The sequence below is a fragment of the Macadamia integrifolia genome, chromosome 13 (assembly GCF_013358625.1).
Source record: "Macadamia integrifolia cultivar HAES 741 chromosome 13, SCU_Mint_v3, whole genome shotgun sequence".
Lineage (NCBI taxonomy): Eukaryota > Viridiplantae > Streptophyta > Magnoliopsida > Proteales > Proteaceae > Macadamia > Macadamia integrifolia.
Genome location: NC_056569.1, coordinates 11488615 through 11505810, shown reverse-complemented (window position 1 = coordinate 11505810; position 17196 = coordinate 11488615). Strand labels below are relative to the sequence as shown.

Genomic DNA, 17196 nt, shown 5'->3' with positions numbered 1-17196 from the left:
ATATATGAGTTAGTCCGTATGATAGAAGACTTTACATACACTACCTCAATGGAGAAATTTTAGTCCAAAGTAAGCAATGATAGTTTTTTTTTATTTTTTTATTTTGACAGGTAGGGAGCGAAATAGGTAACAACCAGGAGACTTGAACTCGAGACCTCTTGGTGAGCATGCGATTTTTACATACCACAACTCACCAACTGCACTAGTAAGCAACGAAAGTTACTCAAACTCTATACAAAGTTTTAGTAAAATTACCAAAATGCCATCAAATGGAGATGAATATAGAATACAAATGACATATTTTGTAATTTTTTAGCTACGTCCTCTACTCATTTTAAGCTGAAATTATACCAATGAGATACTTGTTTGGTCTTCTATCATATAAAATACATGATCATGTAACAAATAGTGAAGAGTTATACTTCACTAAGCATAATGATGAGGAAAAAAACCATTTTTTTTAATGGGCTGATTTCAAAAAGCAGTTATTCAAGGTGTATATATATATATATATATATATATATACCTTCCAAACACTAAAGGATTTAATATCATCTAATGAATTGTTTCTGATTCTTCGGAAGAATTATAGCTTGAATTTTCTTTGATACAAATAAGTTTCTTCAGCTTAATAAGTAGTCTTTTTAAAGTGATTTTCCTTCATAATTCACAAATACCCACTTCTCATCCTCTCTAGTACTACTTCAATTTGAATAATTTATGATAAATATCCATTCATGGTACAAATTACTTGAGAAAACCAAAGAAACCATTTCTCGAAAACATGTTTATAAATCAGAAGTGATACCAAATATATTGCATTTTTTTGGGGGGGGGGGGGGGTGGTGGGGGAGGGTTGGAGAGTAAGGATTGCATGTTTTTTACCCCAAGTGTTGTCATACAATTCAATTGTAAAATTCGGGGCATAAAGATAAATATTAGTCCAAGGGAGAAGTTTTCCTTCAGGTAATGTAGTGTAAGGTGAGGTCAATCACCATTTTAAGATCATTAATGTTTGACACCATATAGGACAAAGTTGATAATGCCTTACGTACCTTGCATGATACTGACCCTCTCAACCTTGATTGAAGGCCGTGGTTAAGGGATTTTTTTTTTTGGTGGTAATTAGGTCAAGGGATTCTTTATTGACCATGGCTGAAGGAAAACTCAGTCCTCGGCTCAATTATTGTTCCAAAACATTAGTTTCAAACCCTGAATATGACTTATTAATTTCATTAGGTTTTCAAGTAACTGATTACCCGGTAATTATCTTCTTGAATCATGAAGCTAAGTTAACATAGGTTTTTGAATCATCATGAGGTCTAAAGACCATTTTGGTTATTTCAAAATATTTAAGATAGTGGTCAAGATCCTAGTTAGCCATTCGGCCGAATGAATTATTCGGCCGAACCAAAATTTTCCGAATTAAATCAAAAATTCTGATCGAATCCAAATTAAAAATAAAATTCGGTAAAAAACGTGAATTTTACTAATTTAAATTTAAACGCGAATAATTCGGGCCGAACCAAATTAAACCGAATTATTCGGTCCACTTAAACAATATTTAAAACAAAAAAACAAAAAACAAAACGTCATATTTGCTTTTTTGACCGCTTTTTTGACCGAATCCTTAAATTAATCAATCGAATTATTCCGAATAATTCTCCGCCCGAATAATTCCCGAATCCAAATTTGCTAACTATGGTCAAGATTCAAGAATAAAGCTCATATGTTAGGTGGCTTATCAGTTATAACCACCCATATGTGTCCAATGGAATGGTTTAATGAGTTATGACTTGATGATCCACTTGTCCAATATGGGATTTATGGGGTCTTAAAGATGATGGAAATTTATGTTTATCATTAATTTATAATCAAGAATAATATGCATTTTAAATATCATTTTTTTCTGTCATTACTTTTTTTTTTTTTTTTTGTGTGTGTGTGTGTCTGTTATTTTGTTGGTTTCCAATCGATCTCAATGATATTAAAAAACAAACCCCGAAATAGATAAAAAAAAATTATTAAATGCATATAAAAAGCATTTTCCTTTTTTGAGTAAAAAAATACTTTTTTTTAAAAATTAAAATTAAAAAAATAATTTAGTATAATATAAATTTATAGCCTACACATCAAATATTAATATCTGATTAATAAGACATGAGTTGGTCCCACAATTTATGTGTATATTACAATTTTTTAAGTTAGTATTTTTCAAATCTAAACATTTAAACATGTACCGATTGTTTATTTTTATTTTTTTTCTATTCTCAAAATATTTGATTATATTTCTTTTATTGTCATGTTCAAATTTTGAGTTGTTTTAAATATATCGTTTCAAACAATTTTTTATTTTACTTTTTTACTATTTCCCTTTTTTATTTTTTTGGGTAAACTATGGTCGAACATTAACCACTATTCATAGGCACATATGTTCATAAAAAACAATGACAATGCCTCAAATTCTTCACAAAACATATCTTCATTGATAAAGATTAATATGCATTATTTTAGATAATAAAAGTAAAAAAAAAAAAAAAAAAAAAAGTGGGAAGATTAGGTTCAAATAACTTGTCATCTTTAACTTATTTTTCCCACATTACTTTTGATTTTGTTTTAATTTGTCATTTCACTTCAGTTCGCTCCATTTCTAACCACATGGAGCCTAAGATTTTCTCTATTAGCCTAATAAATTATATGTAAATTACCCAACCAGAAATATTTGTTTAGGCAATGAATGCTGACTTTTAAACGGGTGGAAAAATCTCTTCTGATTGGGATTCAATTCAAATATACTGAACAGTTTGATATTTCTGTTTTTTAATGAAAGAATAGTAAATATTAATTTGCAAAGTTGAATAGCTTCTCTAGTGAAGAGGTTTGATCTAATTCTGTTATTCTGAACCTGCAAGTAAATATGGGTGGAAAATCCTGGACTGACCCATATTTAAACCAATTTTGCTGGTTAAGTTTGGCCTTACTTAACCCTATTGATGTCATTGACGACCAACCAAACCCAAACCCAAGTAGGACAAATTTCTTCTCACTCCTTGTGCCACCTTTCTTTAAATTAAACTTATTTGCGGAAGGTCTTGGAAAAAAAAATTAGGACAAAGAGATCTGGATGTCACTCGCATGTATTAGGTACAAATATTTTCTGCGGGAAGGCAGTGAGTGACAGTGAAGATCCAATGGCTGAGGTGCATGTCGGGACCCTCTTAGTTGTTGGATTCTCACTGCCACTGACCACTCATCATTCATCGCAGAGGATTTGAGTCTATGTAATAGCATCCCTATAGCTGGGGGAACCTGTATGCACCCCAAGGCCCTCCCTGTAGGATTGGAGAGAATTTGAACACCTAGGGGTGTTGGTGTATGATATTTTGTATTCCATCATAGTTTAATCAAGGAAGTATTGATGTAGCCAACCTCCAACAGAATGGTGGTCCCGCTTGTTGTATCCCTGCTCGAATTTTTTATGTGGGACTCATTTATCGAGGGCAATTTTATACTTTTTGGTATTAGGCTTTTCACTTATTTGTAGCGATGTTTATTTTCTCTTTAACAATTCTGAAAGGTATGAGGAGGAGCATTATAGCCATATTCTCCATTGATAGTGATGAGGCAAAATATGTCACTTTCCTCAGCACGGCTGAAGCATGTACGCAAACCTGAACACGACTGAGCTGCTACTTCGGCCTCCGTCAGGCCGTGCTCCACGTCGGCCTCCATTAGGCCGTGCTCCACGTCGGCCTCCATCAGGCCGCGCTATCACCTCAGCCTCCATTAGGCCGTGCTGCCACCTCGGCCTCCATCAGGCCGTGCTCCACCTCGGCCTACATCAGGCCGTGCTACAGCCACGGCCTCCATCAGGCCGTGCTACAACCTCGTCCTCCTTCAGGCCGTGCTGCCACCTCGGCCTTCATCAGGCCGTGCTCCAAATCGGCCTCTGTCAGGCAGTGCTGCCACCTCGGCCTCCACCAGGCCGTGCTGCCACCTCAGCCTCCGTTGGCCGTGATGCCACCTCGGCCCGACGTCAACAACAAGGTTTCCAGAAATGTGTTTTCGTCCACCCCTACATTCAAGGAACGTAATCCTTATTCCAGAGGACAGGACTCTATCCACTACACGTCTTCATAGACGTCACACGGTTGACCTTTCCGAGTTAAGAGGGGAATATTCGAGGAAAATTCCCAGAATCACAAAGCCACTCCCCTTGAGGACTCCATGCCTAAACATGACTATTCACAATCGTCTCCCACTTGCCCTCCATCAGCAGCCTGTAAATACCAAGGTAAGCCTCCATCATAGAGGATCAATGACTCACTTCTCTTACTGGAAAAGCTCTCTTGAGCATCTATTGTGGAAAGATCTAACTTAGGCATCGGAGAATCCCCCGTCAGGTTAGCCTGGCTCTCCCCTATCATCTCTTCTGTGCAGGTAGCCAAAGCACCAGGAGCTACAGGGAAGATCGTCCGGTAAATTTTTTTCGCATCAGATTGGCGCCGTCTGTGGGAAATTGTTACAAAAAGTCACATTAGACTAATGCAATTCAGGAGTGAGAAGGTCGTTTCTTTAACGACAACGCGAGCAAGATCCACTCGCGAAGTACCACTTGGATGTTCCCATTCACCACCAATGGCAGAGCCGGAAAATGCCCCAGCAGAGACCCCTCCAGAAGGACCCCAGCAAACCAGACTCGATGCACAAGTTGCCCAGGGAGAGGGGGATCAACGCGAGCAGAACCCTCAGCTATTCCACCATGTCCCATCATCCCGGGTAACTCACCCGAACATGGAAGAACAGATGCAGAGCTTGCAGTTGCAGGTATTAGCTACAAACGCACTGGTGAAGGATTTCATACGTCAGTTCGGCTCGGCACTTCCAGTGCCAGAAACTAGTTCAGCTCAGCACTTCCAGTGCCAGCAACTAGTTCAGCTCAGCACTAGTTCAGCTCAGCCGCCTAGGCTTGTTCCGAGCAGATGTCCCAATGACGAATCTCCTGACAACAGCGTCACCCCTCAATCAACAGCAAGAAGAGGGTCGGCCAGAACTTCATGCACTGTTCATTCGGTACCACCGCGCTCTCTTACTGAGGGGCGCAGATCGGGAGAGCCCGTCGTTCTGAACATCATCGGAGCCCAGAGACACATGATACTCATAGATCCCCACCCCGGGTAGGAAGACGCCAACTGTCGCCTCAGAGACTCAGTAGAGGTGCGTGTCTGCACAGAGAAGAACGTGAAAACTACCAGAGGTCAGCTCGATAAGATCGACCCCGCCCGAGTCAGAGCTAGCCCATCGGGCCGACCAGAGGTGCACCACGACAAGGTCACCAAGGCAGAGAAAGAAGCCCCAGAAGAGGCAAAGGGGCAAGCCGATCCCCAGATGGCCGAGCCGAGGAGAAAAGACACAACCTGGAGAGCCGCATCCAGTGACTCACTGAGCGAATAGAGGGAATGCAGAGGCAGGGGCTCCTGGCCGATATGACTGTAACCCCAACCCATCATGCACTTTTTGACGAATTGATTGACGCCGAGCTGCCCTCAAATTTCATGATACCTATCTTCAATGGATATGACGGCACCACAGATCCCTACGATCATCTGCTGTACTACAGCTCGGCCATGGCAGTTCATGGAAGGTTAGACGCCGTTCTCTACCGAGCTTTCGCTGCCTCATTAAAAGGAGCTGCGTTGGTGTGGATGTCGAACTTACGGCCACGGTCCATCCGCAACTATGAAGAACTGACAAGAGCGTTCCTCACACGTTTCAAAGCAAGTATGAAGCAGAAGCAAACTACGCAAAATGTGATAAACATGAGGCAGAGAGCGAGGGAGACTATAAGAGAGTTCCTTGCCCGATTCACCAAGGCGACACTGGAGGTAAAAAACCTACCGGAAGGAGTGGCGTATAGCACGTTGTGCAACAGGGTAATACACCCTGATCTGGTTCAGTCCCTGGCCCTCGACTTACCGGAAATGATGCCCGAACTGTTGAGACGGTGCAATCAATATGCCAACATGGATGAAGTTCTAGCCGCTCGAGGAATAGCTGACCGGGGTGATCAGGAGGAGAAGGAGAAGAAAAGGACTCTGAGACCTAGGGACGACTCTCGTGAGCCGAAGAAAAACAGAACAGATCGACCTCTTGACACAGCTGAACCTGAGCGATATGAACTTGATCGTTCTCGAACAAACCTGCTCTTAGAGATCCAAAGTCAGAAGTACTTTTGCTGGCCCAGGCCAATGGCATGTAAACCAGAAGAGAGGAACCCTAATTGATATTGCCGATACCACCGAGACCATGGACATGACACTGAAGACTGTAAGTCTCTGAAAAGGAAAATTGATGAGCTCATCAAGGTCGGATACCTCAACCAGTATTTAAAGCAGAAATATGGTGGGAACTTGCCCGAGCCGAGGAGAGATGAAGCCCAGCCCAGCCGAGGTAAGGCCGAGCCGTTCAAGGACCCAGCCACGGACCGAGCTGTCACATACAACAACCAGCCCGTGGGTCCAGCCATCCTAACAATCATGGGTGGACCTACAGTGGAATTAGTCAGAAAAGCCAAAGCACACGTGCAGTCCGTATGCATCACGGAACAACCTGTCAAAGCCCTCAAAACGGATCCACCCATTACTTTCTCTGACAGAGATCTGCAAGAGTTGAACTGGCCTCACAACGACGCTATTGTGATCCAATTAGTGGTGGCCAACCACCCTTTCCACAGGGTCCTAGTGAACACGGGAGCCTCTGTTGACCTCATGTCATACGAAGCCTTCATAAAACTGGGGCTTGGCACCGGAACCTTAAAACTAGCCCCAGGACCCTTGTACGGATTCTCAGGCATGCCAGCTGAGCTAGAGGGAGTTGTTGACCTACCTATAACCATCAGACAAGGAGCTCAGACAGCCACAACCATGGTCTCTTTCATGGTCGCCAAGATCGCCTCACCCTACAATTCAATCCTTGGCCGGCCTAGTCTCAATGGTCTTGGGGCGATTGTGTCCACTAGGCACATGAAGGTCAAATTCCCAACCAGCAATGGAGTCAGAGAATGCAAGTCCAGTCAAAAGGAATCCTGGGAATTCTATGCCAACTTCATAAAATCTATCAAAAAACCGTGCTTGGGCCTAGCATGTATGGTAGAAGTTGTTGATTGCCGAGATGAAAGCCTCCTGGCCCAAGCCGAGCCAGTTGAACAGCTGCCTATAGTCCAAATCACTGAGGCCAGTAGACACTTTTATCAGTGGAGAGTTTTATTAGTAGATTGCCTTGAAATCCCATCGATTGGGTGTTAGTCTTGAAGATTTTATACTATCAGCACCTTAGCAGTTATTTAATTTCAATCACGTAGCAGATTAGATTCTATTTTGAAGCAATGTATTTTTCCCAAGTGCATACAACACATCAATATACTATGAAGCTTCTCGCAAATATCTGACTCTTCTAAGATTGTGTACAGCTTGGCAGCATCTAAGACCGAGCTCCAGTTCATGACCACAAGACCAGACCCTAGTCTGGCGACTCAAAGACCTTAACCAATGAGGCACAAAGACCGGACCCCAGCTCGGCAGCATCTAAGACCGAGCATTAGCTCGGCACCACAAGACTAGCCCCTAGTCTGGCGACCCAAAGCCCTTAACCAATGAGGCACAATGACCGGGCACCAGCTCGGCAGCATCTAAGACCGATCTCAAGCTCGGCACCACAAGACCAGACCCTAGTCTGGCGATTCAAAGACCTTAACCAATGAGGCACAAAGACCGGGCCCCAGCTCGACAGCATCTAAGACCGAGCTCAAGCTCGGCACCACAAGACCAGACCCTAGTCTGGCGACTCAAAGACCTTAACCAATGAGGCACAAAGATCGGGCCCCAGCTCGGCAACATCTAACACCGAGCTCAAGCTCGGCACCACAAGATCAGACCCTAGTCTGGCGACTCAAAGACCTTAACTTATGAGGCACAAAGAACGAGCACCAGCTCAGCAGCATCTAAGACCGAGCTCAAGCTCGGCACCACAAGACCAGACCCTAGTCTGACGACTCAAAGACCTTATCCAATGAGGCACAAAGACTGGGCCCTAGCTCAGTAGCATCTAAGATTGAGCTCAAGCTTGGCACCACAAGACCAAACCCTAGTCTGGCAACTCAAAGACCTTAACCAATGAGACACAAAGACTGGGCCCCAGCTCGGCAGCATCTAAGACCGAGGCACAAAGACAAGGCTTAAGCTCGGCAGCAACTAGATGAACTCAAGCTCGGCAGCACAAGACCAGACCCTAGTTTGGCAACTCAAAGCCCTTACGAACAAAGGCATGCAAGCCCAAGCCCCGACTCGGCACATCAAACCCTTACGCACTAAGGCATTCAAGACCGAGCATGGCTCGGCACCTCAAGACCTTAGGTTATCAAGCATTCAAGCCCCAGCCCTAACTCGGCACCACAAAAGACCTTAACACAAGGCAAATCAAAAGATTGAGCCCCAGCTCGGTACCCCTATGGCTAGTCCAAGGCTTAACGCCTCAAGGCCACACTCAGACAGCTGCACTTGTCCTTATTCTTCCAAAAAATTACTCATTTCGGTCCATGCCCGAAGCACAAGAAAATAAAGAAAGAAGCACAAGAATATGGATATATATATGAGGCTAATCTCGGGGGGCTAATCCACGAGCCTAGCTTTGCACAAGAAAATCCTTCGAGTCGGATCACCTCTTCACCAACATCAATCGAGCCACAGGGCTGCACCAGAGTAGCATGGACGAGAACGCGCTGCTCATAATCCGTCAGATTGTAGCATGGCATCTTACTCTGAAGGAACAAGATGGCATCGTCCGAGCCGACCTGAAACAAAGAAATGTTAATGTCATCCAACCACTTCTGATAGGGCTAAGGGTTCAGCCACCTCGTTCGCCTCCAGCAACCTCCCATTCCGGCTCTCTAGTTATCAACCCAACATCATTGGGACGGTCCTCCTCAGATCGGGCCATTTCTTCTCGACCCCCATGAAGACGCTTTCCCTTATTTGCCCTTGAACAAGAAACATCCATATCTTCGAACCGTTGAGCAGCCTTGGCTGAGAAAGTGAAGCAGTGCATCTCACATCCGATTAAATGCTCTAGCAGGTCGATTCGAACTGCTACAGCGGGGGTCTGGTGATGAGGTAAAATATGTCACTTTCCTCAGCACGGCTGAAGCATGTACACAAACCTGAACACGACTGAGCTGCTACTTCGGCCTCCGTCAGGCCGTGCTTCACGTCGGCCTCCATCAGGCCGTGCTATCACCTAAGCCTCCATCAGGCTGTGCTGCCACCTCGGCCTCCATCAGGCCGTGGTCCACCTCAGCCTACATCAGGCCGTACTATAGCCACGACCTCCATCAGGCCGTGCTACAACCTCGTCCTCCATCAGGCCGTGCTGCCACCTCGACCTTCATCAGGTCGTGCTCCAAATCGGCCTCCGTCAGGCAGTGCTGAACCTCAGCATCCATCAGGCAGTGCTGCCACCTCGGCCTCCGTTAGCCGTGATGCCACCTCGGCCCGACGTCAACAACAAGGTTTTCAGAAACGTGTTTTCGTCCACCCCTACATTCAAGGAACGTAATCCCTATTCCGGAGGACAGAACTCTATCCACTACACGTCTTCATAGACGTCACACGGTTGGCCTTTCTGAGTTAAGAGGGGAGGAGAATATTTCAGGAATATTCCTAGAATCACAGAGCCACTCCCCTTGAGGACTCCACACCTAAACAGGATTCTTCACAATCGTCTCCCACTTGCCCTCTATCAGCAGCCTATAAATACCAAGGTAATCTCCATCATAGAGGATCGAGGACTCACTTCTCTTACTGGAAAAGCTCTCTTGAGCATCTGTTGTGGAAAGATCTAACTTAGGCATCGGAGAGTCCCCCGTCGGGTTAGCCCGGCTCTCCCCTGTCATCTCTTCTGTGCAGGTCGGCCAAAGCACCAGGAACTGCAGGGAAGATCGTCCGGTAAATTTTTTCCGCATCAGATAGTAAAGTAGGATCTCATCTCACCGAGAATGTAGGCAATTTTGTGACGAAATTCGTAAATTTATGTGTATTGCTTGTTCTTGTTTTTTCATTACTTTCTATATATTTTTTAGGGTTACATTTCTAAAGGGCGAATGCCTCACGATGTATATATTAGGGAACTCACATAAAGAAGAAGAAAAGAAGAATATCTCATGACATATACAAGACCCACATGGTTAGGAGAAAAGAGTGTGAGAATGAATTCACATCTTCACTAAAGCTAGTTCCACAATCTAGGTTTCCAGTTTGATCCACTTCCGCTCCGGTTTTACGGCAACATTCCATCTACTAAATTGTAATGATATAGTATTGAAAATCAAACCAGTTTTCGTTCCTATTTTTTTCCGGTTTGGTTCTTGGTTTTCCTGATAACCAGCCAGTTAAACCAAAAAAAGTTGAACCAGCTCCCTCCTCCCTCCTCCCTCCTCTCTTTTTGCACATTTGCTGCCTCAAAATATTGCCGTCTCGCTCCATTGAGACTGTTGTGCTATGCTGTGTTGATCATAAACGTATCACACACTTTACACTTTTTCCTTTTCTTTTCTCTATTTTCTAATCATAATCTCTCTCTCTCTCTCTCTCTCTCTCTCTCTCTCTCTCTCTCAAACACAAAAAATGGTGGAAGTTCATGCACTTGTTGATGCACATAAACCACACTGAAAAACCGTGTCTTTCCCTATCAACCCATAATTCATGCATGAGAGCCATCCAAACGAACATGCATCACTGATCACTCTCACTATTTCATATTATTTTTTAAAATATTTCACTAATGAGTTCCGACGGTTAAGATCCTCTGGACCACAGCTTCCTCCTTTGCACTGCTCCTTCTACGGTCCCGTTTTGACGAGCGGTGAGTGATACAACAACTATCTCTCTCTCATCTCATGCCCATATCTCCCCTTCACTATTAAAATAATTATTGGTAAGAGAATTAAAGTAAACTAATTTAAAAAAAAAAAAAAAAAAAAAAAAAGGGTCTAAATTGACACGTTATTCCTCTCCACATCCTCTGGAAATTTCCCTCTAACGTCCACTAACGCTTTTTGGAAATTGAAATGACGAAGATGCCCTCCAGAAAAGTCCACCTGAGAGGGATATTATGGTCATTATGATGTGATTCCCAAAAACAAACTTGATATGCCTCGTGGGTGGCGGGCATATCGGGTTGCCAGCATGTGACCCCACTAGGTCATAGAGTCATAGTGTCATAGACTGTGGTCCCCTCCACCATCGAAATATCCAAAATACCCTTCGCCACGGACCCATAAAGAATTCTTAAAGAAGGACCACCGGTGACCGGGTTACCCCGTGAAGGGAGAGGAAATAAAGAAAAGGTTGCAGCCGCGGACACGAAGGTGTGAGATCCAATCGAGTTAAGCGCTGACCGGTCTTATACTCTCACGTCCGGAGAGATGTTGTTGTTGTTGCACGTGCGATGGTGAAGTCTTTAGTTGTCGTGGCTCGTGGGTCCCACTCGGGCCTTCCTATCCTTTTCCATCTCCATCCATCTCTCCACGCAAGCGACTCTACGACTTTAAGGGGTCAGGTTCACGTGAAAGGGTATTAAGGCGACGAGGGTGGAGACTGGAAGAAGGGACAGTAGAGTCCGCATAATCGTGCGCCGCCCACACGCTGACAGTGCGGCCTCACGCCGCAGCAAAGAAGGAGGGTGCACCGTGCACCGCCGCACCGAGCACCGAGCACCGAGCACCGAGCACCGTGTGTACCGACCTCCGACCCTTGTCCCCTCGGTCGGGCCTATTGAGTGTTGACACGTATACCAAAGAGGACCCCGTCGTTTCTTCAGCCGTCCTCAAGTCAAGTCATTGCTCTCCTCCCTTTGACTCTACGAAACGGAGGCTCTGGCACGAACGAGAGCCACGTGGGAGAGAGAGAGATATATGGGGGTGTGGGTGGGTGGAAGTGGGGATTTGTCTCTTAGTAGCTTCATGGCAGTTGCGCCGACTGTCTCTATCTGTACGTATATATGCCCAAACCCTCACACCCTTTTTTACAGATTTTCGTATATTAACACCTGAATTATCCTCCTAATATAGTATAATACCCTCGCACTAGTTCTAATTACTCTTCTATCCTCTGCTCGTTTCAGTTAAACTATGAGATTTTAGCTCATTACGTTTAGGATAATGACAATTTATCAATTCATTGACTCTTGGCTGGGGTATTAAAATTCAGACCTGACTCAATTGAACCAACTTAAACCATCGAACCAAATTGAAATAAATTTATGGAATTATTTATAGATTAGCCATTGATTTTGATTTTTATAAACAATTAAAATCATAACGATTGAATAGACTACTAAAGCTCCTTTATCGAGCGAAAAAAAAATTTAGATTTTACTTAGTTGCAGTCAAGTAACTACAACACTTGTTAGTAACTAAAGAAATAGAATAATTCACTTCTCCTAAGATGGTAGTTATTTGGATACAACTTGGGTAACAATTAAATTTCGTTTCAAAGAGATCGTTTAAAGTTAAAACTCTGAACTTACTCGCAAATAACGAAAACTGTTAATTTACTTTATTTGGAAAACTAATCACTCATTAAACACCATTAATCGGATTAAAGCATCATGTTCTCTTAATTTCCTATCTTAACCTTAACCTTAGCTTCCTTCTTATGCAATGCATGCTTCCTAGTTACTCCAATATCTTTTTGGTCAGAGTTAATCCAAGAGTTAATCTAACTTTAAATAGGTTAACACTTAACAGAAAGACTTAAGAAGTAAAGCACAAATAATGGCAAATAGAGTAATTTCTACAGATGTATAGGGGCCAATTGGACTATGCATCATATTTAGCTCACCAGTCCCTCCCCCAACCCCTCATTTATTTGATACGTGGCTTCGGCGAACTTTTACGGATTTCTGGTTCTAATAAAAACCATTTTCCTGTTTCACGAGCGGTTTTGTGTTAAAGACTCCCGCGATTTTGATCTGGTTTCCCGTCCATTCTTACTGTTCGAACTAGGCGAGAGATCTGCTAAATAGCCATGGATCTGATCTCAGGAGCTTTAATTTTTCAGCTCTAGCGAGTGCCTTGGATTTCTTCTTCGAGCCTGGTTATTCAGTGAAGAATTGGAGGATTTGGTGTCTGATCTGCTTCTCTCGAGTTGTTTCAGTTTGAGTTTTAGTGGTCTTCGGAAGAATTGATTTGATTTTACAGCTATGACGTCGGGAACGAGGCTTCCGACATGGAAGGAGAGGGAGAATAACAAGAGGAGAGAGAGGAGAAGGCGAGCTATAGCAGCGAAAATCTATGCCGGTCTGCGATTGTATGGGAACTATAAGCTTCCTAAACACTGCGACAATAATGAGGTTCTGAAAGCTCTCTGCAACGAAGCCGGTTGGACTGTGGAAGAAGACGGCACCACCTACAGAAAGGTAACTAGTGACTTCGCCTTTCTGTTAATCCGTTTTCCGATAACTAGTTTGTGATTTTTGGTTCGGTCGGCGCATGTTAACATTGTTCTTTGATAGTTCAAAAGAGCTTGCTCATCGGAGATGGATCACTCACCGGATCTGCCTTCCATTTTCTCACACCTTTTTTGACTTTTGAGCGAAGGAAAACGTGTTCGCCTTCGGATTTTTTTGATTTTTAGTTTGAAATTTGGTACCAAACCGAATGACTACGGGAAGCTTGTTTGAATCTATCGACATCGACTGGTTCATTTTTTATTTTATTTTTTTCACCATCTGCTAACGTGCGCCGGAGTTAACTGTAGGTTTCTTCTTCCCATGCTCCGGGCCTGCCGGCCCGGTCGGCCTGCAAAGCAATGACCATCTTTTTTCGACTTTTTTCGACTTTTTTCGCTCTTATTTTTCTGCTTCTTTTGGTTTGTTATTTCCTTTTATGGATCAGAAGTCTTAGATTCCTGAGCTGCTTTTGCGTACTGGCGCACGTTAGAGAGATGGATCTGTTCCAAATGGGTGTATTTTCTTGGACGCGTGAAACGTAAAGATTCTCTGCTTCTACTTTACACAGGCGAGGACGACGACTAGGGGGGCTGAAGTCTGAACGACCGAAGAAGACGATAGTACCCCTGTGAATCGTCAAGAAAATTTTCCAAATTTCCTAGCAGATTCTAGAAATACGTGTTTCATTAGGGGCATTTTTTTCCATTTTGGGAACTCTCCTCTTCCCCTCCTAGATTCAATGTAGGCTCTTTTCTGTGGCTCTGGACCTGGTTCTGAACCTCTGCGGCTCTGCCGGCTTTGTTCTCTGGGAGATTCCGACTTCCGATCACTTGCAGTTCTCGTGAGGGTATAAGGGCAATTCTGGAAGCCAATCTTGGCTTTTCTTGTGTTCCTTAAAACTCGCATTGAAACGTCAGAATCCTTGTACGTCTTTTAAGGTTATTCTGGTCACTTTAATGTCCGGGCATGTAGGTTTCCGGTGGCCGATAAATGGGATTACTTTTATTGTGATTACACAGATACATGCGAGATTCCCGGTTAATTTTTTATTTTTCGCACGAAAGCAAAGTGTAGTTTTGGGGGTTTGAGCTGTTAAAGTACAGAGAGTTTATGTTAGAATATTGGGGGAAGGGGATCTGAATCCTTGTGTTTGTGGCGCTATCCCTGGTACCGGTTTGGGTATACGTGTCACGCCGGGGAACAATCGTCGATATTACGTTCCCCGCCTTAAACTGAGAAATCTACGGTTTTGCCACTAGTTCGAGAAATCGTCCTCAGTGTTTTGCTTTTGCTTAGCTGTTTGGTGGTGCCCGTGTCTGCTTGTCTTGTCGGGTTGTTCTAATGGCCTGGGAGCTATCCATTATTACCTGTTCTTGGATTACCCTTGATCTGGAGTTGCTTATTCTACCGTCTCTGGCGTGGTTGGGGTTTGTTCTGATGATCTCTGTATATCCTGCTGGATTCCTTGGAGTCGTTACTGGCTCTTGACATGTGATCCCCTTTCTGTGATTCTGTACCGGAATGTCTTCATTCCAGTCTTAGTTATGCAAACATAATCTTCTGATTTAGTGATAAAGCTGGGTTTATGCAGCTGGAATTGTTTTAATCAACCTGATTTTTGTGCCATGTCCCACTGAAAGATGTCTGGTACCATCAAATGATTAGTCTATGTCAAAGATAAGAAAATGGTGGACCACATCGGGGTACATGTCTTCATGTTAGATAATGATCCATTAATGCCTGCAGGATCTTGGTGTTTACAATAAAAGACAATGTGAATGCGTACTTGGAAGTATTTGTTTTCTTGATCTTAGCCAAATTGAAACGATGACTCATTGGCTTGATAAAGTTGAGACGTTCTGTGCTGGAAATCCACCTGAAAAATGAAAATCTAGTAAAAGCCTAAAAGGGTTATGTAATCAAAGTAGTCGACACTGTTGTTACATGTTACCCACTTGAAGCATATCTGGATTTCACTGTTTTATTTGAATATATTTTATTTTCCATTATTTTACAGGGATGCAAGCCTGTGGAGCGCATGGACATGGTTGGAGGGTCTGCTTCAGCAAGTCCGTGTTCTTCGTACCACCCCAGTCCATGTGCATCGTACAACCCAAGCCCAGCCTCATCTTCCTTCCCTACTAGCCCAGCTTCATCCTCTTATGCGGCCAACGCCAATGCCAATGCTGATGGCAATTCCCTCATCCCATGGCTCAAAAACCTTTCGTCTGCATCATCTTCGGCCTCTTCTTCAAAGCTTCCCCACCATCTCTTCATTCATTGTGGCTCCATAAGTGCCCCCGTCACCCCTCCACTTAGCTCTCCGACTGCCCGCACTCCTCGACTAAAGACTGATTGGGATGACCCAGCAGCTGGCCCAGCCTGGGGTGGACATCACTACTCATTCCTACCATCTTCTACCCCACCAAGTCCTGGACGCCAGATCATCCCAGATTCTGCATGGCTTGCGGGTATACGGATCCCTCAAGGTGGACCATCATCTCCTACATTTAGCCTCGTCTCATCAAACCCATTTGGCTTCAAGGACGAAGCTTTAGCTGGTGGGGGCTCTCGCATGTGGACGCCTGGGCAAAGTGGGACATGCTCACCGGTTGTTGCTGGGGGCTCGGACCAGACTGCTGATGTTCCTATGTCTGATGGGTTCTCTGATGAGTTTGCTTTTGGAAGCAACGCAACAGGACTAGTGAAGCCTTGGGAAGGAGAAAGGATCCATGAAGAATGTGGGTCCGACGACCTAGAGCTCACTCTTGGGAGTTCAAGGACCAGGTGAGTTTCGACCTAGTGTTTGGTTGAATGGCATACAGGTGGTTGTGTGTTTGATCTTTATTTGCTTATGTTTCCCGTACAAATTTTGTCGTTTGTGTTTCAGATAAATGGGGGCGTGAGAGAAAGAAAGAGATATATGAAGTGTCCATCTTCTCTTGCTTTAGCTTTCTGGTTCGTTGTGAAAATGGAACAGGTTACTTGTTATTCATGGATTACTGAATCAGAATTTGGTTTGGGAAAAAAGGTAGAGAAGACTAAAAAGAAAAATGAGTAATCCATCTATTAGAGGTGGGAAAGGGATTAGTAGAGGCTGGAGATTGAGGAAGGATACAGGGTAGAAGTGGTTGTTCCATCCCTTTTTTTTTTTTTTTTTAATCCAAATTTTAAATTATATATAGTTTATGATGGTGGGGTTTAATCCCTCTCTCTTTTCCTTGTTATTTTTTTTTTTTTCACCTATTTTCTTTTTCCTGTTTTATTCAAATTTTAGTATACAGATATTGATTGGTGTCTGTAATTTTGGGTTTGCCATTGAAAAGTATGTTTAGTGGTTGTGCAAAAGGATCCCCTCAATCTCAATGGCCAGCTCCAATTGCATTTGAAGGTGTGTGATCCTTGTCTTTCTCCTTATTAGTATTTTAGTTTTCTTCAGTGATGATGTATATTGTTCCCTTGCCTGATCTTTTATCGTATCTTTTTCCCTTTTTCCCCTTATGCAATGGGATTCCCTCATTATGATTAGTGGGTTAAAGTGGGTTAAAGGCCATCTTTTTTAATTAGAAGGGAGAGAGACAAAAACAGTAAAAGGCATTTGTAGGAGACAAATCGGTGGAGTGGACCCGACCACTATCTTAACCTCTCTAGGGAATGACCATTCGATGTAAAATCTTAGTTGAAGGTGTGACT

General features: G+C 43.6%; 1 protein-coding gene across 2 annotated transcripts; it reads left to right on the top strand.

The window, feature by feature from the left end:
* Window positions 1-12923: 12923 nt before the first annotated feature.
* On the top strand, window positions 12924-16941 carry LOC122059984 (BES1/BZR1 homolog protein 4). Of its 2 annotated transcripts, XM_042623100.1 has the most exons (3): window positions 12926-13470; window positions 15521-16290; window positions 16394-16941. In XM_042623100.1, the coding sequence occupies exons 1-3, from the start codon at window positions 13255-13257 to the stop codon at window positions 16395-16397; spliced, it is 990 nt and encodes a 329-aa protein (XP_042479034.1). In that variant the 5' UTR covers window positions 12926-13254; the 3' UTR covers window positions 16398-16941. The 2 variants fall into 2 exon arrangements, with proteins under 2 accessions (XP_042479035.1, XP_042479034.1); XM_042623101.1 differs by lacking the exon at window positions 16394-16941 and having other exon boundaries at window positions 12924-13470; window positions 15521-16294.
* The last annotated feature ends 255 nt before the right edge of the window (window positions 16942-17196 follow it).

Bases quoted from the DNA above. Each gene is read 5' to 3' on its own strand.
- LOC122059984 (XM_042623100.1), top strand. From the start codon at position 13,255: ATGACGTCGGGAACGAGGCTTCCGACATGGAAGGAGAGGGAGAATAAC. The intron at 13,471-15,520 runs GTAACTAGTGAC...ATTATTTTACAG, and splicing joins ACGGCACCACCTACAGAAAG to GGATGCAAGCCTGTGGAGCG.